The sequence below is a fragment of the Hylaeus anthracinus genome, unplaced genomic scaffold (assembly GCF_026225885.1).
Source record: "Hylaeus anthracinus isolate JK02 unplaced genomic scaffold, UHH_iyHylAnth1.0_haploid 0, whole genome shotgun sequence".
Lineage (NCBI taxonomy): Eukaryota > Metazoa > Arthropoda > Insecta > Hymenoptera > Colletidae > Hylaeus > Hylaeus anthracinus.
In genome coordinates this window covers 6,783,517-6,807,259 of record NW_026533254.1, presented here as the reverse complement: position 1 = coordinate 6,807,259, position 23,743 = coordinate 6,783,517, and the positions used below count along the sequence as shown (strand labels likewise).

General features: G+C 43.4%; 1 protein-coding gene across 3 annotated transcripts in view; it reads left to right on the top strand.

The window, feature by feature from the left end:
• The window catches only part of LOC128894346 (transcription factor SOX-5), a 223,547-nt gene that overhangs the window by 53,003 nt on the left and 146,801 nt on the right, over positions 1-23,743 (top strand). For 2 of the 3 annotated variants that reach the window (XM_054156015.1, XM_054156037.1), the window contains exon 2: positions 3,968-4,062. In XM_054156015.1, coding sequence (XP_054011990.1) covers positions 3,968-4,062 — 95 coding nt within the window. Of the gene's footprint in view, positions 1-3,967; positions 4,063-6,132; positions 6,731-23,743 lie in introns of those variants that run through there. The other variant, XM_054156030.1, reaches the window with a different exon arrangement.

Below are 23,743 nucleotides of genomic sequence, written 5' to 3'. Positions count from 1 at the left end.
CCGCGGCTGATGTTCCAGCACCACTTTCTTCTCCCGGTCGAAAGTGGCTATTTAGCGCCTTTATGGCTGCTTGCTACCTAGAAACCTCTGCATAGCCTCGAGGCGTCTCGCTTCCATGACCACGAATTTATCAGACGCTCTATTAATACAGCAACACTGGCTGCATTCTTCCGCCGTAACGAGAATTGCCCACGCTTCGACGCGTTCCTTGGCTGCGTTCGCACCTGCGTTCTTGGACCTTCGCGAATCTACCCTCTTTTCACAGGATGATTTATTAAACAGACCTATACGGCTTCAAATACTGCATTACAGGTCATTCGGTTGTACGTCTATAATTCAGAAATTCAATTGTTTGTGAAACTGGCATTTTACGTCCTTACATTACAGTCTATAATGCGTGTTTTGACACTCGCAGAATTAATTTTTAATGGTTCTACACTCAATGGTAATAATACACTACTTTTCATTTTCTTTTTGCGCCTATAAAGTTAAAATTTTAATTTAGTGATTTTATTATTATACATACCTTACTCTTCTTCAAAACTTTTCAGCAGCGTACAAGGTACCGTTTTCCATAGCTGCATCTTTTTGTACTTTAGTTCTGGACCACCTGGCAGATCGCCTTGCCTCCAGACTGCTGATTTAGCCTTTTCAGCATAACGCACCCTCATTTCATCTTGGCACTGGAAGATCTTTTGGGTATTTAAACCAGGTTCAATGTCGAATCTTCGCATGATGTCAAGTAGTATCTTCTTTCCTTCATTAAAACGTGATGTAGCTATGTATACGCTACACATGAGGACTTCAGTTCCATTAAATGACCTCTTCAATGGCAACTTCCAAATCACATTATTTACACATTCATTTGAATTTATATGTAAATCCTTCCAAATACCTATGAAACAAATCTTCATTGCAAAACATGTACAAAGATGTACCTTTCAGAAAACATCAAAATTCGAAAATCGAATTTTGTTTATTTTAAGCCGTCTACCTTAACTCGTCTTAACGCGAGAAATATCACCGAGGGTGTGGATTAAAGAGGAGTCGATTTTTAAAGATCATTTTTAATCGAAAATGCTAGATTTTATTCAAAGAGTAACCGCCAACTTCAAAAATTCGCGTGCAGTGAAAAAGTTATTACATTTTCATTATATTAATACCGCAAACATTCGTCTGTCAGCTTACTTCGAGATTAACCTAATAACAGCATGTAGCTGCACCTCGCCTTTGCGCCATAAACGCATATTTACCTTCGCGTATCATATTTTACTCGATTTTACATTTAATATTGTATGTACTCTTGGCGCAGTAAAGACATGTTATTATTGCATCATATATATAAACAGCTGCTGGACTAATTTGAGATCTCGATTCAATTTGGATTGAACAGCGTAATAGCTTAATATTGCTTACTTCCTTTTCGAATGATAGTAACTGTTACCGTAGACCCATTGCTGCAGCGCTATACGGTCACAGTAGGTAGTTCCCGTGCTTGGCCAGACATCACCAGCGCAGACTACTAGTAGCTTAGGGACAATCTTATACAGACACATCAATCGTAGATGCAGTCTTTTTAGAAGATGGTCTCTTTTGGCATACACATCTTTGTTTTGAATACCCCAAGTGTCCCATACTGTCATTCTTTATACAGACAGAGATTAACAAAGTTCCAAAGATTAACAAAGTGGATTTTAACGCGACGGGAATTGGAAAGTCAAATGTGTCTTATACCAACGCTTTTGCCATAACGATTGCCTGGAATTGAATGAAGGTACACGAACGATCTTCACCACGCGACTTCCGTTCGAAGGTGATAATTTAAAAACGTCTAGGTGTTCGATTTCCCGCGAATCGACTGGTATGCGTTACCACGGGACCGTGACGGAAAGTCGCGCGGGAATCTTCAGGGCTAATGATCCATCATCTCCTTATTCCGAGTTTCGAAGTGGCTACTTAACGACTTTACGGTTGCCTGCTACCCGGGAACGCCCACGTGCCGCAGGTATCCGAGCAGCGCGACTGCGAATTGATCAGCCGGACTATTAATAGAGCAAAGACTACCTGCAGTCTTCTCCGTGAAAGCGTAGAAAGATGGGGAACGGTCGGCTAGGAATGCCGCTGCGGAGACACCGTTAATGCAGCCCGTATTTCATTGTAAACCTTGCGTAAGATTCACCGTGGCCCGAACAGTTCACAAAGTAACGAACGCCCGGATACGTTTTAGCGGCTGGGCTAACTAATTCCCCTGGCAACTGTCTTCGTTCGACCAAGACAATTACTCTCCGCGAGACCAATTGTCTTCAGTGAACCTACACGGTACTGTACCTACTGTTCCTGTTACGTCTGAGTGACTATTATAGGAACAGAGGTGGTACCAGGTCATCGTATATGCTATGGAAAGATATATCAGTATCAATTTAGAGGTATTATAGTCAATATATGAGATATTTGTTTCTGTAACATCAATCTCTTTTGTATTACTTTTACAGTCATTTTGGTCGAACCAGACCTAACGTAGACTTAATTCAGACCAATTGTCTTCAGAGAACGGTAGTATACCTACTGTTCCTGTTACGTCTGTGCGACTATTATATAGGGACAGGGGTGGATCGCCTGGTCATCGAGTATGTTATGGAAATATATTGATATGTTGGTATCAATTTAGAAGTATTATAGTCATTCTATGAGGTACTTTTTTCTGTGACATAAATTTCTTTTGTATTACCTTAAGGTCACTTTGGTTGTCGTTAGCGTGATTCAGGTTCCTCGTAGAGTTCACTGAGCATGTTTTACAGAATTTTAGTAATCGACCAATTAAAAAATTAGAGGCGTCAGCTCTCTAGATAACCCAGTATCACTTCCACATGTAACGGGTTTCCATTCTCACCGGGACGGTCTCGACGCCCGAGTGATTCAAGACGATTTCGGTCGGGCATAAATTTCGAAAACGGGGAAGAATGTTCGGCGGACATTATATTTTCTGTGGACGGTTCATTTAACATCGTCGGATTCCACGCGGCGGGAGGAATGCCGGCGTTTCGAGTTGAAAACGTTTGAACCGGTGGGTAGGTGCGCGCGAGACGGAGAATCCGGCGGAGAAGAAAAAGACAGTGACGTAGTACCCACCTTCGTAGGAATCTCGTGTCATCTACCAGGTACTTCTCTCCTACTACCTCTGAATCATCGTCCTTTGTCTTGTCCCGGGATCCTTCGTATCTGTCGGTTCCAGTCGCGAGTCCTTCGACCTCCATGCAAATCTTTCGCGATACATGCGCGGCTCCCTTTGTTATCGGTTATCAGAGACTCGAGTAAAGGTCGATTCACGGTACTGTTACTCGAGTATAAGATACACTAAGTCCATCTGTAGGAAATTTGAGATAAACATGACGATTTGCTTAAGGAACACTGTATTTCCCTCTTTGAAACATTAGATCTAAGAAAACGAAGGGCAGCGTCGGAGAGTCTCTGTGACAGTTCAATAATACACCTTACTCTCGATCTTTAGTTCGAACCGATTACACGCTCTTCATACTCAGCTCTTACATCATCCATAGTACTTTGTCTGATCTTTGTTTTAAATGTCGTACGGAACGATGCCTTTATTATTCCATGACGTACGATGACAACTCAAAGGCCAAGTCCCATTACACTGCTCGTGCATTGTTCACCTCAGTTTTATTTATATTCAGTGACTAGCAGTTTTGTTACTTATGCTTCGGAATAATTGCAAAAATATCTGACTCATCCTTGATGGCACGAGTCCAAGGAGATGTTAAGATGCTGTTAAGATAAAACGGTTTTACTTCGATTTCGCGTTGAGAGGAGTGATTGAACAAATTCAAATATTCATTTATTATCATCCGTTTCAGATACCCGTTTACCCCATCCCACCTACCAGAACCGCCAAAAGGCTACTGCATTGGCTTACCACCCAAAAACAATAAAACGATCGATCTGTTCGCAGAACGGTGTGCTTCCTGATGTTCGCCGTAATTGTCCGCCGGTGGATGGGGTCGTCACGGCCATAAACCCGATCAGCTGGAAGGAGATTCGAAGCCGGTGAGTCGAGAACCACCTGTTTATTGCGCTTATTCATTAAGTTCTGGGCTCTACTCCCGCGTTGCGTTCAACGAAATATCTTAAGTAGAGGTGATTCGCACATCATGAAAATTATGACAAAGGTTCTAACAATAGATGACGAATGAGAACTCTCTGCAAAGATTTATTCCCAAAGTTTACTCTGTTATTCGTATAAACTTTTATCAAGCACGGTGAGTCATAGCTCACACTCTTATTGAAGAATGGAGTATCAAGTTCACAATTATGTAAGTTACCATAATCGAACCGTCAAAGAGTCCTCGAAGAAAAATTCTTTCCTAGGAACTTCGAAGTCGCGAACTCGTGTTTACCGGCGAAGTCGCTCGACTCGGAGCCCAACCGCAGCGTTAAGCTTCGCGATAAATCTCGAATGGAATTATCAAAAAATTTGCCTTACATCGACAGGGGGTCCATCGAGGTCACGTTTCCGCGATCGAGAAATGGCCTTGCGCGTAGTTTTGATCTACATGCGGCCACGATTATCCGCGACAAATCTATTATACGACGCCGAGGCACGGTTTACGAGTAGGTGAAACAGGAAACACGTTGATCTACGTTAAATCGTGTACGGGGCGCACGTGGCTCGCTGGGGTCACCGGTACTAACACACGGCGAGCGAAAAATCCGCGCGATCTGTGTTAAGCAACTCCAAAGCAGGGTCGAGTACATTTTGTTCGATGAACAATTGCAACGAACGATGCAACAATTCGGTTGGTCACCCTCAATTGAGCCATGTTGAAAGGTTTAAGAGGTTAAGGAGGTTGAAGACTCGTTTACATTTATTCTCAGGATTAGATCTGGAATTTATGTTCTTTACTCAGAGTTTTGGCGAACTCTGCTTCGAAGATAATTCGATTGTTCGTTAAACTATGTAGGTTAGTCAGGAAACACCTTCACGTAAATACAACTCATAAAAACTAAATAAATTAGAGTCACCTGACTCTTAGTTTGAAATACTGGCAAGTAAAAAATACGTTGACCCAAAAGCTTAGATTCGTTTAGAAATCAAAAGTTATTCAATTTTCTGCCAAAACCGCATGGCAGATGGAGGCAATTTGCGACAGAGGACGCGAAGCACGTCGATTCGTGTGAAATCGTGTCCGACGGGCACGTGGCGAGCACGGGCCACCGGGGCTAAAAGGCGCCGAGCGAAAAATCCGCTCGAGTTACATAGGCGCTTCGAGCAAGAGAGAGGGGACACGCGCGCGGACAATTACAGCCGGCGCTGGGACACGATTTTACAATAACTCAATTCATTTCCGAGCCGCGTAAGAACGGCCTGGCAAAAAAGCGCGGCTGGATATAGTTATTGCGGCCGGTGCGGCGCGTACACGTGAACAGGTCAGTCCGGTCGGGTTCTCCAGGAGAAAGACGGAAGGCCAGGGATGGCGGGGAAGGATCGAGGAATAAGGGGGAAGATGGAAAGGTAAAAACGGGACGCAACGAGTGCACGGAACCGGGTGGGACTAAAGTCGCTAGACGTGATATGTGGAATACATATAGGGTAGTACAATTAAAATAATCAACCCCTTCAGCTACGATTTAAGCTCCAACAGCTTGGGACCAAAATGTAATGTTTATGATAATCAGTTATGGCCTGAATAACCGACCACGAGTCTCACACGTGGTTGTAGCTTAAGGGTTAAAATAGTTGGAGGAAGATCGTATCCTACTCGACTTTGTTTCTGAATGATCTTTCCTCCATTGCAAGATAAATTACAAAATCTGCCAAATGAAGACGAAACACAGTTTGCCTCCGAGGCATAAATACCTACACTAGCCGAGACAAACGTAGAAAGAATGGTCGTTCGAGCAACTGCGGTAGAAGGGGCAGCCGAGAACGAGACAGGCAGAGAAAGGGAAAGGATAGGAGAGGTCGCCACAATAATCGAACGTAGTGCAGCTCCGGTGTTTGCAAAAGTGGCGATATCTAATCGACAAAATGCTCGTCGAAAAGTAAATCCAGAGAAATCAGGGTGGAGCTCGTTCGGGCATGCACCGTCCGTTCCGTCGTTGGCGACGTTTTCGTTGGTCGGTCGCATGGGATCGGACAGGTTCCGTACACGTGAGAGATTCTTCTTCAGAGGAATACCTGCTAGTGCGCGGACCGTGGCTCATTCGTTCGTTCGGTGGACCCCGTTCGCTTCTACTCGCGTTTACATACGCGCTCGCGCTTGCGTTGAGTCCCCACACGCACGCGCACAGGCGTGTGCACACACCGCTGGGCCCGGTATTGTATAATGCAGCCATTGATAGCCGTCCTCTCTTTCACGCACGCGATCTGTTGCAGTCGCTGCAACCCGTGTCCGGTGACAGCGTCCAGTGTCCAGTCTCCCTCCCGGTGAGTGTCCGCAAGATTTATTTTCCCATGCGATATACGGGGTGGCACCGCGAAAACTGGACCCCCGAGCCACCGACACGGTCCCTCCCGCGAAAACACGACCGTTCGACGAGTGCGTCCGCGAACCCGCGAACCCGTTCGCTGCGTTCCGAGTAGCTGCCACGTGTGTGCTGTTGCGTATGTGTCTGTATATGTGTGCCCGCGAGTGACGCCCAGAGATCGGTGAGCGACGATCTCGGACACCTCTACGTTGGTTCCTCGACACGGTCAACGCATGGATCTCGTTCGGTACGTACACTGATTTACTTGATGTTGGTGTCTATGGAGACTGTGTTCCGAGAGTAGTAATGGTAATAATAAGGACACTAGTTGTTTAGGAAACTGATGACATTAGGATTAGGAAAAGTTGAGTTGTTGGTGTAAAAGAATTCTTTGACGTTTGAACCATCTTAGGTTAAATTGTTCCAATGCAATGAATTATATTTTGCTTGATGTAACTCGAACTTTTAAAGTTCCATTCTTCTTTCACGAGTTAACTAATCGTTAAGAAGACTAAGCTCTCAATCTATTTCGAAATAATCTTCACGGAAAGTGTCAAAGAAGCGAAAGCAAGTCCCGACTTTTCCTCTCACGGAATATGTATACGTGTCTTATAGGCTACAAAACAAATGGTACAACCCAACGCAACCGTAGATCGCCGCGGAGAGAATAATTCAGCGTAACTAGAGAAACAAAGGTTCGTGGAACAGGTCGCTTCCGCCATTAATTGCAAGTGCGTCACGTTTCGTCGTTATTTTCCTCGATCTCGATCTCGATCCTCGCCGGATCACTTTCCAGCGCTGTCTTTCTCGGAGGCTGCGGTACTTAACGAGCAGATCGCTTTCAGCCTGGATCAATTTACAAGCGCCGTGCCACGGAATCGTACGGGCTCGCCGATCGCGATCCTTGGATCTCGACCTGGGCCTCGAAGATCGTTCGAATTTCGCGCCGCGATCTCGTTCGTCGATCGTCCTGGCTCGTTGCCGATCGCGATCCGCGAATGGGAGATTGCGATTCGAACGAAATTGCGTAAACGGAATCGGATTACGCTCCGATCGTCGATTCGAGGTGAATTATTCCAGGTTCGAGCGCGATTTACGCATTCCCCGTACCGTGACTTAGCTCTGTCAACGAAATCGTGTGTGGCGCAACCATGGAGTCGTAAAACTAGTGGATGGAATTATCCGATTTAGGTTCTTCGATTATAGCGTTGCACCGTGAGTGCACTTCGGATTGGTACATGTCTATAAAATCTGTAGACACTATAAATGCAACGCGTCGCGTGCAACTTAGTGATTTAATTTGTAATGATATTCTCTTGAGAAGTCCAGAGTCGAAGATTGAGAACCTCTACATTATTGGGTCGTAAATCCTCCTTTAAGGATACCTACGGAAAATTTATTTTACTCCTGTTCTTATTATCTTTAATACATACTCCATACAGAGTTCAAACTATGTATGTATATTTAGATAATCTTTCCTATCCAAGACAATGTTTGGTAATTTTCCATTGAAAATTATACTCCCATAGGAGACGAATCAGTAGTCACATTAGGTTTATATCTTGTGTCTACAAACACTTCAATAAAACTATGTACACAATCCACTCCTTAAACATATTTATTAAAAAGCTGCTTCCATGCAAGATAAATTACTACCATGTTTCTAGAAATAGAAATTTCCTGATCGATTTCTATTGGTCGAGTCGTATGTTATTCTAAATAATGATGATCATACAGACTACCTGCGTTTTTACTTGGATTGTTCGTAGGAAATATACTTTCATACGAAAGGAACATGTGTAGGCACATCAAGAGAAAGTGGTCAGTATTGTCTAGGCTCAAAAAGTGATACATTCGTTACAGGTATGTAGGTATCGAATTTATCGAATTGTTGGAGCATGCATGCATTTCGTAATCCTTAGGCGCAACTGGGCGAGAGACTTTGATGATTATACCTGTGAGCCACTGAAATATACGTGCCCCGCGAGTTTACGACTCGCAAATTAATTTCTAAAGAGCACGAGGCATTGCTGTGTACATGTTAATGCCCACGGTCATTAGCAGCTTCGGTCTTTTGATATTTTATGAAGCACTTTGCCAAAAAAATGGCTACAATCGCTTGTCTGTAATACCTTTATGGAAGTCGAGATGAGAAGGTGTTGGTTTCACTCTGTGCCTTCGATAGTATCGACAATGAGTCTTGTTACTTTGCGTAAATGTCTATTTAGCAGCTGTGGTATCACTCGAAGGATCGCCACTATTGATGGCAGGTAGAAGAGAATGCTACAAATAAACAAAACGGTTGAGGTTAACTGATTTAAGGAGGTATCATTTTCAATGGTTTTCTAGATTTCCGTACGTTGCTTTTATTCGTCATCTATTTATTCGAAGTATTCTTTTTCTGTCTCTTGGGAAACTTTTCTATTCATCCGTGTTACGTACCCCACTAAGGTATGTAATGTTTGTTTAACCCTCTTTTCCCTGGAAATACTATTATCTATATGTACTTATCTATATGCTATCTCTATCTATATATATATAAACGTGAATCGAGGTGGCAATTTGAAGTACGCTGTACTATACATTAACTAAACACACATGGAGTTCGCGTGTGATAGAGAGATCGCCTTATTCTAGCGTACAAAGTCGCCAATATAACATCAACAAATTACGACATTCGGGAAGACGTAATTCGTCAGTATCCCAAGTTCTACCGACAATTATGCGCATTTCGTCGATGGGTAACTCTATTAGCATTTCCAGTTTATTTGCTTCTCGAACACACCGGCACAAATCTTCGCTTCATTCACTTTACGACTACCATGAATCGTACGATTTATGTTTCATGCATTCTTCTTAAAAAGTAACAATTTCGAACGCTTCACCCTGTATATTAATTAAATGTACATTAATAGACTACGAGTGATTATGGAAATAAAATAGGTCGCAATATGCAGATGAGTTGCGTCGAATATGCAAGTATAATACATTAATGTATACAAAGATATGTTAGCATACTCAAGAAACAAATATATTATGATCTCGTGAGAGGTATACTGGAAATGCAATATAGTAACGAAAGTTTCACTACCTTCAAGTTTTAATTATAATTTAAGATAAATTGAGTTATGGATGTATTTTCTTATTAGTTGTCGGTAATGCTTGACGTTTATTTCGCTGAAATTAATTTATGATAGTTTGTCTTAATCTTCAGTGCAGTAATTCGAAGAGGTCTTTACAGTAACATTAATCTTTCTTAGTATTTCAATAATTTCGCCATTCGACATTCTACCATGGTTCCCCCTTAAAACTATTTACACTATCGACTCTTTTGACATTAGTTGAGATCATGGAATTTTTATTCCACGCATTCTATTCTAAAAGCAACAATTTCACGCGCTTCGCGTTTTGTTTGAACATACATCGGCTCAGCGTACATACAACTCGAACAGTCCCTCTCCAACGTGCAAGGTTACACATTGTAACCAATTACGAAATTCGCGAGGACATAATTCGTCGGTTGTCCGAGTTCTGCCAACAATTGCGTGCATTTCGTTTATACGTAACTCTATTAGCGTTCCCCGCTTTGTTTGCTTCTCGGCCACGTATCGTATACCGAACATCCAACCGAAGAAATGAAAAAAAGAAGAAGAAGAAGATACGGTATTTGTCATTGCAATTTGAATGTTCCCTGCCCCACCTACCGGAAGTCCCGTCGAAAGCGATGATGTAACGCGAATCGACGAGTTTGCTCGCGGCTATCGTTTCTCATTGAAACAGGGATGTTGTATTCGTAAAGATATTGACACGCCGCTACCAATGGAACACCGAGCAAACATCGTACACCAGCCGTGGGTATATATCTCTTCGCTCGCGGTGTTCGACTGTCAATAACGCGTATCGCGTATCGCGCTCGAAGGCGAAACCGAGCCGATAAAGCCTGTTCGCGGACTCGCGTAAAATTTTCGACGGTGGGAAAGGTTTGTTACCTTAATCTTATCGTTCCTCCGCGCAAACCACGATTGATGCTTCGATACGGTCCCCGATTGGCGGATTTCGATCATCTTTCAGGTTTTTCTGGTCTTTTCTGCGTTTTATTCATTCGGATACATTGCATTGTCACTTTTCACTCTGATATGTGATGTTATTTTTATTTTTGTCGTTACTCAATATGCATACATTCCTTGCCATGTTGACTGTTGGTTGCTTCGTAGGGTAAAATTTGTATTCTATTCCCCAGCGTTTCTTTCATTCTATTTTTACTGTCTTAACAAACGAAATTTCCCAGCTTCTCTCTGTCTTTCGAGACAAAGAATATGAGAAAGCACCGACGAATGGTTAAATCCGGAGCGATACGCCCGCGTCGCCGCGCGTCTTCGTCGAAAGAAATTATCCCGCAGCCACCGCATAAACCCCGACAAAAGATGTTATTTTTTACCAAGATTTGTCCCGTCATAATTCGCGAATTCCTGCGCTCGATGCGCCCGACTGCTCTTTTCGCGTTTCTCCCCGCCCCCTCTCTCTCTCTCTCTCTCTCGCTCTCTCTGTCTCTCCCGCAGACGAGGGGGGCAGGTGCGTCTCCCCGGTAATCTGCTCCGCTGTTTTGTGTCGGCGCTGCGCTTAATAAAAACGCTTTGAAGCTACGCGTGCAACGGGACATAAACTCACGGGGACGTGGAACGCTAATAAAACGGAACGATGACGAACGAGTTCGATCGCTCGCGTTATTGTCGCGGACGACGAGACATCGGTTCACGCTTATTTTGGGTGCCTCGAGAAGAACCGTGACCGTAAACTGGTCGTAAAGTCGCGAAAAAGTGTTCTTAATAACTCGACTTTCCACGACGACGATTATCGGATGTCCATGGCGATAATACTCGATCATTTGATTATATACTGATTTTGCAATGAAATTTTAACCCTTTACACTCGGGGCCATTTCGTTACAACATGTGCAAACAGGAATCATGTTGTATTACATAATGTAACTTAAAAAGCATGTAACTTGCGACATTGAAGAAACATTTATGTCAAAAATCAAAATTTTATACTATTCCAATATGTGGTAATGTGTGAAATAGTCATAAATATGCATTAATAGTTTGTATCTTTTAAGTTGCAATCTTAGGTTTCCTTGTATATCTTCCCGAATTGCACCATGTCATACAAAATATGTATAATGTTTTTCCGGATAGTTGAACCGAAACCTTCAAGGAATCGTACACTTTTACAAATTTTACGCTCTCATAAGTTTATCTTGTGTAATCACTAATAAAGTTTGCCTGGACTTACGATGCCCCCTTAGAAGAAACATTCGAGTGCAAAGGGTTAAAGCCTACCACAGTTTTCAATCCATCAAAGTGATGTAAGATTTTAAGGGCTAAAATAGATCCTCATATGTAGGAATGATTGGTAAGGATACTGATCTTATACTACAATTCTATATCTACGTTACTTTTTGCCTATAAAAGTAATATAAGACTTTCTAGGTCGAAATAGATCCTCATATTTGGGAATGAATTCTGTGGATAACAATGATCGAAACTATTTTATGAAACCTAACCATAATATCGCTAAAGTCCATACTTTTAATGTACCCACAGAAAATGCATGCTACTCGTTCTGTATCCTCGAAGAAAAATCCGAAATGTCAGCATTCCTTTCGCCCCGAAAGGTGGTGCTCCCCCTTAAGTCAACTTCCAATTCTGTCTATAGAAGAGTCGAACAGTCGAGTTCGAACAATAAGATTCCTGGACGGACACGTATCTATGGGTCCGAGAGGGAAGCCTAACGGAATACGCGCGCGGAATGCTGTTGTAAATACGCGCGATCGCGACCAACGAACTCGCGACAGCGTCGAGGGAATCGAGATTATCGAGAAAAGAATCCTGCGGAGCGCGGGAAGAAAGGACAGGGAGAGAAACGAATGCTTGCGCAGGCGCGCTTTTGTCGGTACGTCATTACGACATCCGGTCACCGTGCACGGTCTCGTCTCGGGCTGACGCGAGCGGTATTTAAAAAATATCGAATAAAATACGAGGCTACCGCCTGAACAGAGGCGACCTCGCTCGACCCTCTGTATTATCTTCGCCGATGATCCGCGTATTTTATTTTTTTATTCGGGATGTATCATTCCAACGGATTATTTTTAGCCGTTTCTATTTTGTCCTGACAGTTTTGATGGAGAGAGAACCCCGCGATGCGCGAGCTTCTCGCTAGCCACGAAGCTGGATCCTTCGGCACGAGGTTCTTCTGTTCTGATCCATTGTAATTCAATTATTTTTATTATCGTTGTTGTTGAATAGTTGGGCAATTTACGTGAAATATGAGTGGAACTTTGAATTAAGTATAGATTGTTTATACAATCGATGAAACGATTTCAAAATGGGGACTTTATGACTCGTGGACTTGTTCAGAAATAGTTTTATAGGTCAAGGAATCACGTGCTTGAGATGGAAAAATTATTTTATATTAGGAACAGTTACTTATGACGTAACAATAGGAAAGTATCGATATGTTGTAGGCTATGGTAATTATTAAATCTCAGAATTGAGTTAAGAGCAGATGTGTTTGAACTCGGCGAACTCGAAGCTGATGAATTTTAAACGACTTGTTATTTCATCGCCTCGGAGGCAAAGTATTTCAAAAGACTCTATAGAGCTTCTGTGTTCGTTAAATAAGCAGAATTACCTAGAGATCCATGTCAGGATTAAACGCTCGATACGCATCGTTCAGGTGGCGGAGACCTTGCCTATTTAATTCAACGATCTCGATTTATGCGACTCTTTGGTAGTCGTCTCGCGAGCGAAACCGCCGCGAGTATAGAGAGAGCCGATCGTGAATCTGTCGTTGACACCAAACAGCCACAGTCAGTTTGACAAAAAACGAGCCAAAAAAAAAGTAGGCAGACATAATCGTAAAGTGCGAATGTTATTCTCTGGACGACGAGCGGGACTCGGGTAGAGGAAGAACGAGGGGGACCACGCGGTATACGGTATACATATTTTTCATTTTTATTCTCCGTTCTCGCTTGGAGCGTATAATGGGGCGATTCTTCGGGCCAAGAATTCGTAGCGGAGACAAAATTTTCGAACGGGTCCCGACCAACGAATTAGGACGGTTCAACGATCCCGCGGAACGATATAATTGCGTCATTAGCAAATTTCGGAGCTCGCGGCGGATATCAGAAACCGGTCCCACTGCGTCCAAGCAAAAGAAGCTGAAACTCACTCCTGCGCCCGCAAAGAAAGAGGATCCTCTCGAACAGTGGTGGATCTAGAGGCCCCTCAAGAGGCCCCTCCTTTCAAATAGGGGCTTCAAATGAGCCGTTCACTGCACAAATCGATTAACTACACTTTTTGAAAAATCTTATTTAAGTGTTAAAGCACTTGGTATAGTCATTACTTTTCATATTTATAATACCTTTCCTGAATAATAAAGATTAACAGCATTAAGTCATTTTGATCACATTTCTCAACTTTTTGCTTTATGGAGTTAACCGATTCGTGCAATGAACGGCTGAATTGTCGAAATACTTTTCTTTGATGTATCCTTGATGCCAGTTTTGCTCTATGCACTGATTCTAAATAAATTTTACCCATATTCCACATTCTTCCACGCCCCCGAATGGCAGGCAAATTTAAAAAATCGACAAGCAACGAGCTCTCGAGCAAGCTTCATTAGTTCCACGGCGGCGGCCTCGCCCCTGCTCTTAAAGATCGCGAGACGCTTTAGATCTCCAAGCTTTTCATCGACCCAGGGATACTTTTGTTTCGGGGGATATTGCTCGAAGGAACTCGAAAGGACGAAGATCGCCACCCTTCGATTTACATTCGGAGGATTCTATCGAGCACGCCAATCGTGAACGATCGGAGCAGAGAGACAAGCGGTGTAAGGGAGAAACTCGGTGGCTCGAAACTGTACAAGCGGATTATACGTTTTCCTTCGTATTAAAATACGGCTGGTCTCAAAGGGAAAATAATGTCTCCCTGATTACTCGCTTCGGTTCAACCCGGGACCAGCCCACCCCTAGCCCAACCTTGCCTTCGCCATTCTCCGTCTCTCCGTCGTTTCGCCCCCTCTGTCTCTCGGCTTCTACCCTCGAGTCGCTGTCTCTGTTCACGACCTCCTCAGTCCGCCGCTTCTTCCGCCAAAACGGGGATTAAAATGATGTTTGCGTGAAAGCCAAAAGCATTACCGACTTTATCTTCTGAAGTGCGTCGTATTACTCTCCCTTTTATCTGTCCTCGCTTCCATAATATTTGTTTTCTTAATTTCCGCGAACAGGCGGCCCCGACCGGCGATTCCTCCGCTCTTTATTCCCCGCCGCGTTTCAGGGATGATGGAATTTTTAATTGCGAGCCTTTCCGCGACGGGATTTTCGATTATAAAGGAGGTGGTGCCGAAGGAAATCTTCTTAATCAAAATATAAAATTAAGATATAAAAACATATTTGTTTCGGAAATATCTAAATTTAAATGCCGCCTTTAAATTAGCGTATACCTCGACCGATTACCTCGACACTCGTCACTTATCTCTCTGTTTCATTACGCGAAAAGAAACATTCGAAGGGTAACCGATCTGTCCAATATACATCCCCTTTCTTTATGGTTCTCATTGTCTGTTGTGTTTGTTGGTAATTTTAAACAGTCAGTACGATTCTAAATCTCAAAAGCAACTCACGTATCACTCTAGACGAAGTTAAAATTATTATGAAAGTTAATCGCGTTTCTTTATCAAACGAAATCCGTATACTCTAATCGTATCGTCAACAGTATTGAAGTATACATCTTTCGATTATCGAGGTAAGGAGACGAATAAATTTTGCCCGGGATTGGTCTGCCTGATTTTTTCCCAAAAGTATCGCCCCTTTACCATTTGTATCGCGAATTACAAGTTGGCAAAAATTCCATCGGAATGACGATATATATTCTGTTCGATGTTTAACAGGTTGCAGCACCGTTGGAAAAATGCTGTGGCATAATGACGCGGTTATTGGTTTACCCGGCCAATTATGATAAACCGGTTCATCGGTGAATGCGAAATGCCACTTTCTAAAGTCGGTGCCCCGATGTAAAGAAGGAACTCTTGTTCTCCTGCATTTTTGTTGCAATCGTTGGCTCCGTTTCTTTCGATCGTCGGCTCGTTACGTTGATTTCGACCTCTTACGACTTCATTACGCGCTGCAATAAAGACGAACGGTGGATTCACCGGCAAATACTCGCCACGGCCAGACTATAAATAACAAATATGTGTATTTTAAACTAGTCGCGTTGTTCCGTGGCGTGTCACCAGTTTATTCATGCACGGAGAAAATACGGCGGTGATTCGAGGTTTTCCAAAATTTTCTTTAAAATCTGTTCTACGCGATACGAGTACCAATGATAAGAGAATATGGCGATGTTGTATATATGTGTACTCTTTTTTAATTTTGAGTGAGAAATCAGCACTTACATGAGGACATTTTACGAGCGCTTCATATTTTTGTGCCCCGTGCCACGTAATATCTTTTCTCACTGATCAATGATATATTCCGACGCGAAGGTATTGGACACGGGTTAAGATACCGATAAGTGATCGATAACATTAGACTCGTGGATAATATCATTGAGATATCGACAATGCAAGCCTGAGTGAAGTAAAAGGCATACCAAATGTACTGGAACAAAATGGAACCACCTTGATATTAAATGATCCTACATAATTATAATATCATCCCCTTATAAGGGAAGTTTCATTAATACATTCGCAACCGGCAGATATTTTACGTTTCTAATACCGAGTACTGCTAAATATAATAAAATTCTAAAGCTGGACATCACACATTTGTATCGTTAGGGCGAAGGTAAAAATTACAAAATATGTTTTAAAACATCAATTTCATAACATCGATTTTCATAATTTTTTTTCAGGGGACCATCAGTCTTAAGTGACCAACATCTTGAACATTTCCAAACAATAAATATCCCCACAACAGTGATTGTTTTCCCTCGGTATATTTCTAAAAAAACTCAAAGAGCACCGATATGCTTCGTGGAAATAACATTTCCAACGAAATCAGTGGTCGAAAGCAAAGAGACGCGGTCTGGAGGGTTGATCGAAGTCGCAAGGGGGGCGGAGGTGGTCGAAGCGCCTCGTTCATAATATATGGCGGCCGCGCGAACATAAAATTCTCCAATTGCAAAATTGATGCGGCTTATGTTACTCCCTCTTTCTTCATCCCCCTGTCTCTCTATCTCGCCAATCGAGCAGAGCTCTCCAGCACCGTGCGTCCTCCCGTTTCCACGTCCGTGCGCGGTCTCGCGGGTCCCCTGCTCGTTTTACTGTAAAGCAACTCCTCATATTGTACAGGGACGCGTAATTCATTTTTTACCGGACTCGGCTCAATTATTTATAAATTGCTGCTCCCTCGGGGAGGACGGTAGGCGACCTGTCATCCCCCTCGCAACCCCCTCAGACGACGCGCATCCCTCTCTCGACTAGCGGTTCTCCGATGGCACTGCTTCTCCGACGTGGAATAAAAAGCAGAGAACTCGCGAACGAGACACACAGCGAGTCGCAAAAGTATTCGTGCAAGAGACTGGGGAAATTTTATTTTAATTATAGGTGACTAATAGAAGCGACAGCAATTTATTTCTGGGTATTAAATCTTGTACTTTACATGATAATGTTGAAATTATTTATTTCGCGATAATTTGTGGATCAATGTTTACTTTGTTAGCACTCGAACTATCGTCAATGGGGACCGCTTATTTATTGGGGTACCTGCGTGTGAATTAGCCGGATCAAGGCCAGAGTCATGGATAACTAAAAAAAGCCCGACAGTTCGAGTTTGCATTTGGTGCAGTTAGCAACGAAAAATATACTCTTCCGTCTCTTCCACGCACCACATCGTGCAGTTTAATTTTTTAACCTTTGACCATCCTTGCTTCTTCAAATTCTGTCACTTACAACTTATTTTGGAGAATCTAGGCGTCGATTTAAACTTTGTTTTGAAGTCTGAGCGAACGAAGGAGCGAAACGTGGAAGAATATAGTTTTCAGCTGTTCTGAAAAGTCCGACAATTAAGCACATTCTCGAGAAATTGATATCAACAGATGGTTTAATTAGTACAGTATACATTTTCATTGATAAGACCTCTATATTGACACTATATTTACCAATCATCCGATGAGGAAGAACGAAGTGCTTTGTGCCTGTAGGTAGAAAGAGAAGGGTGAAAGAAGGGAGACATCGAGGAGCGAGTACTTCGCAAGAACGAAACGCGCAGCTCCGAGTACGAACCACTTTGGACGATCGAACCAGAGGTACAATTTACCGGTTTGCCTCGCTCTGTTTATTTTGTTACCGGTGCTAATGGAATGGTTACGATTCCGAACGAAGCAGTTCCCTTTTCCCCAGGGTCGATAAGGCGAATTATAAAGATTGTCGCGGAATAAAATTCGACATCCACTAATGGCGATTCTTCCAAGACGTGGACTTGGACGTCTATTAGGAAGATTCGAGTCGAACGACGTTCATCGAGGACGCTAACAGCCGCCATTGGTTTAATTTTGCAGTCTCGTCCTCGTACGAACGGTTACTTGTTGTTCGGTGCTTTTTTTTTAAACAAAAAGGCTACATCGTGCTTTTGTCTCTTTCGTGCCTGAGTGGCAGTCATTTTTTCCCTCGAGTACAGACAGCTAATAAAAGCAGTGCAATCTTCAAAACAAATCTTCCAATTTAAATCTTTCATTCGAATTTTTTCATTTGAAGACTTGATTTGAATATACAACTTATTTTATTATTTAATATACAATTGAAAACGGTCCCATTAACGTGGAATTTGAGGCTGATGAGGAGGACAAGCCATTCCCACCAGGCTGCGATGATTTATACGCGATAAAAGTGAAACGTTTCGTGTAGGCCGGTAAACGAAGCCGTTATGCCTCGTTTTATTGCAAGGATTAGTGGAAGCGTTGTATACCCGATAATGAAAATTAACGCGACGCGCGCCGTGAAGTCGGTGACTGGCGTTACCATGTTCAATTATATTGATTGCGATTCATGTTTACTAATAAGGTGACGACACGAAGTATAAACTTGTCGAGCATGTAATTGTTTTTTATATGTTCACGCCGATGTATAAACTAATATTATAATTTAAATACCGAAGAGAACCTACAGTACATGTATATGTACCCTTTTAAAACCTGCTAGTTTGTCTCCTATTCCATTAGGACGATTTGATATCATTAATAACAGTTATTTAGATCCAATTTTCTTCTGGTTTCAACAACTACCGAAAGCACACCAAACATTTCGCAATGATTTATTTTGATTTCACGTGCCATGCTAAGTGGGTGCAGACTTTACTCGAGCACCTCCGTCAGACTACGTTTACGCGATTAGAGAAAGTGTAATTTCTAGCACGATTAATAGCGTATCAGCGCGCATCCAATTAAACCTATCAACGGGGAGATTCTAGAGATTCCGCCCCTCGTTGCGTGAAAGCGGAGACAGGACACGCCGCCACGGAAAATCTCTTACCGAGATGCGAAATAAGCGACGGGGAAGTCGCGCGTGATCTCTTACAGCTCGCAGAGTTCGCGATCGCGCGTAATTCGCGATCTTAATGACGCCGCGCTCTACATAAACTCGCGCGTAATTGGAGTCTTTTTCCCGTGCATGTAAATTTAAGGCCGCGCGATGCTCCAACGGCAGACCCTCGTTTTGCTCTCGTTTTCCCAGGCGAACGAGGCCGCGTCTTTGAGTAACTAAAAATTTCGAAATATCGCACGCCAGCGCGGAAACGATAACGGGCCATCCGAGGATTTTACCTGACAGGTCGAGATTCGCCACTGCGTGTACTCGTAGATGCTCCGAAGCGCCATTTCGGGATACACAAGGTGTGTCCCGAGTAACGGAACATCCAAATATCCAGTGAGAATTTGCCTTTTACTTGCATTGGAATCAACGAGGACTGTAAGATCATTTTTTAGGACGACTCAATTAATTTCACGTCAGAATAAATTTTACAATTTTAGATGTTATGAAGGAGTTTCGATATCAATAGATATGGAGCGTATTGTGACAATATCCACGTCATACGTGGATATTGCCACGAAATTTTGATGCGTGCTATCGACCTGTAATTGAGAGTCGCTCTGTATAGCGAGTGCGAGCGAGATTTAATGAGAAAAATGCAAGATTTCTTGCTAGGGACCCTTCGTCGCGCGATTACGCCCCGAGGTTTGCTGGCGCGCGACACCTAAGTAACCAGCCAGCTGAGGTCGTGATACGCGATAATCCGCGTAGCCATCGTATCTTAATGAGACTTCTAATGCGCTCTCAATTTATGTAATTTCACTCACTTCTGGCCCTGTGCCGTTGCGCAACCCGTTAGATCATGCTTTCTTTTGCTCGCTCGCGCGACCTGCGTGTTCGTTTGATAATTAAGCCGCGCGACTTTATACTTCCACCGTGTTGCTGATCTCTGCGGTTGCACTGGAAATGTATTAGATTGAGCAATAAACACGGTCAGGTGTAGAAGATTAATGTAACGATAGTCATTTCTCGATTGTCAACTAGGGTAATGAAATAATCTTGATTCCATGCTCTCCTGTGGTTTGCATGATTTCAATGCTCGATAGACAGAAAACTGAAATTATGAATTTCTCTCTGGTATTTTAATATTGCGTTGCATTTTGCTTTATCGCGAGTTCCTTGGAACACGACTTTCGTGTACCTTCAATCTTATCATGAAAGATTGCCGTCCTGTTTGACTTTCCTTAAATTCCTTCTACGGTTTCATTTTTATATCGAAACTCCATATTCGTGATATTTCACTCGGAAACCGCAAGACATAGCATTTCTTCATCGTCTGTCATCGTTTCAAATACATAATCCAAGAATTTGCTTAAGGTAGTGGTTTCATGAATTTGTTTAATGTAGGATTTTGACAAAACTTCACTTGATTGTTAATATTTGGTTTGTCTGGTAAGACCATGTCGATTTGTGGTAGGTGGCACTGGTCTGAATATATCGGAATGGTTGGAAACAAATAACATTTGTACAGCCCTTAAAAGGTAAAAAGGTTATGGAACAAAATAGTACTTACGTAATTCAAGAAATACATATCAAAATTCAAATGTCACTTTAAATTTTTATTAAAAATTGGCACAAACTTTCTGGACAATCCAATATTTGATTAAACATGAATCATGTGAGCCTATTTCTATTTAAATTGACCACTACCATTTTATGGAAAAAGATATCAAAGTTTTGTAATTTTAACAGACCCTTATGGGACTTGCAATTGAGGAACTTGCTGACAATTTTATATGTTATAAAAATCGAAATTATAAACCATTAGAAAAAAAATAACAATTATTGACCACATGGTTACTGAGATGTTATTCATTAAAATTTTAAACTATACTACGAATATGACTATTTCGAGGCAACTACCTTAAAGGGTTGTTTACCCTTTTGGAGTACACGTATGAACAACAAAACTTCTTTTATCGCCCTAACGAGAGGACCATTTATTAAGGCTTTTCGAGCATCGACTGGTAATGGGAATGGTTATTACCGACACGCTATATCCCAGATCAATCGAACGTTTCCTCTTTGTTTATCTGTTATCTATGATCGTAATCGACGATGGTGTACTATAATACATCGGGTAACGTCGGAGAGCATCAGTTTGTTTGATGCTACGGGATCGTCGTGACAAGGGCGACGTTACTTTGACTGCTCCCCTGAGAACAGAATCTCCCTTTCCGCTTCTACGAGCTGCTCGTCCCTTTCTCTCCGCTTTCCTCTCTTCTTCGTCATCCGTCCACGTTTCTTCTCCCCTTTGAGTCGCTCGCCGATACGCGGCCTTGTTTGCAAATTGTGCAAAGAACCGCCCACCTTATTTTTTTAAGGGAACCATATGCTTTTTAATTAATCCTCTTGCGAGCGTCGCCTCCCCTTTCTCGCACGGATAGATCGCGAGAAGCGAGAATACGCGATATCGTCCCTTCGTCGCTTTGCTGCTGTCTTCCGGCTACGCTATTGGCGTCGCATAATTTTATGCACGACTGCATTCCTCGCCCTGGGAATAAAAGCGTATTTTGGGGAAGCTCTACGAAATTATAGCTGGGAATTTATTCGATAAGGCTCTGGGAGACTTAGAATTTATTGGAGAGCTTTTGAAACAGAACGTCTGTTATTTGGAGAAAAAAACTATCATCCCATACTCGTGTTATGTGTCACCACGAACCCAAAATTTGGCACGGTCGCCCTACCACGTCTTTGACACGACATTGCAAGCTAAGTGGTTAAGTAATTCTTTCCTTATTTATCTTTTCAAACGAACATAGTTACATTAACGTAGCCACACAGAATCCAAAGCAATAAGCCTTGTAGGTCAAGAAGTCTCACTTGTGTCGTCTAACTCCCTTGATCCATCAAACGTTAACTTTCAAGCTGACGCGAAAACGCAGCGAAGGATGATCCACGCAGGGTCGCGGTGCGGATTCCGCTTGGCTCGCGGTCTCGCAGGCTACCCTTCAAACAACCTTGATATTAACCAGTCGTGGAGAGGCCATTGTCAGTCGAGGACTATGGACATTGTGCTCTTTGAGCGTCTCACAAAGAGGCGCTGCTCGCACGCTCGGTGTGCGTGCGGCATTCAGCGAACTGGCTATCCGTGGCCACGGTGTACGCCTCGCACACAGAGGCCAGCCGTTAGATTGCCGCTAAAAGCACGCGGGCCACGAGGGGACTCCATTGTGATCAACACCGCCTCGAAAACGTAACGCTGATTGTCCGTGCAGGCCTCGCGGAAAGGTGTCCTCCAAGAGGCGAAGATGAGCGTCGTGAAACATGAGGAACTAAACGGAGCAGGGTTTCCTGAAGTGGGACCATTTAGGTCCCATTTCCACCTCCTCCATCAAGGCACGAAGTATCATAAGTTGCCTCAGAATCGCGAGATTGGTCGGCCTTACTTGGAAGTTCTCGAGAACTCGAAGAACGCGGTGGAACTCAACACCCCCGTTTCGTGAATCAGTGTCGCCTAGAGTACCATTTTTCAAACGTTCGATCCACCCACGCGACGGACCAGAGTCTGATCACAATGAGGGTCGCGAGGAATCCTTGCACAGGGAGATTAATCGGTCGCTAGGATTTCGGTTGCGTGAATCCTCGAAGTCGATTCCGAATCGTCGATCCTCGAGGAAGGTGTTACACGTGGGACGTAGAGCCGACTAGAATGGCCCGTCGAAAGAAAAGGAGTGGTTGGGATGAGAGGAGTATCAGCGACGTTCGCACGAAGCTCACCCTAATGCCTTAGGCCGGGGAACGCGAGCGCGCATGCGTGCGAGAGACTAATGCACCGCCAGTAGCACAATGCCGTCGTCGTGCTCGCGATGAATGTGAGCATTAAATGATTATAGCCAGGGATTTGTACGAACAAATGGATGACAATGGTAGCGCGAGGCTCGCCGGTTCTCGTTCGCCGACACACACACCGTCCTTGGGTCTTCTTCTTCTTTTCAGGCCCGACTCGATGTCCGCGGTAATTAAGGCGAGCGTATTGTCTTCAATGATATCTCTGGAGGCGCGTGGCATCGAAACCACGAGCAAAACGAGGACTGTACCCCATTTATCCAAGGAAAGTTCGTTCTTGACCAAAGTCAAGTTGAAACGGGGTAACTCTCTTTCCCAGATGTGTTCCAGAAGGCCTTTTCCCCCTACCCGATAAACGAACGTTCCATCAGCGACTTCAACGATCGACGGAGAGCCGACTGAGCCGAATTCCAGCTCGGTGCTCCCGCGTCCCTTTTCTCGTTGCTTCCGCGAATAAATGCGACGATAACGACCGGTCCGCAAGGAGTAAAAGAAGTCGGCTCCGTTCGAAGAAAGAGCGGATGGAATCGGTCGGTCCGGTTGGGACCATCTATCATGCAGCTGTTGCTTCCATTGTGTTGTTAGTCTTACGTTACCGAGTTGTAAAGAGAGAAAGACGGTGAGTCGAGCTAGAGCAACGAGGACGCCAGAGAAGAACTCGAAGAGAAGAGAAACAGCGAGGAGCAAGAGGGAGGTAGAGAGATTCTACAACCAAAGAAGCCAGCTTACCCAACGAGTGTGCAACATGTGTTTGTCTCTTGCCGCCCGTCCTTCCTCTTCCCTCTTCCGTTCATTTTTCTCCATCTATCTTCAAACGGCTCTCTCCCTCCTGCGTATGTCTGTTATAATGTTATTCTTCGGACTAAGCGGCTACGAATACGCGACG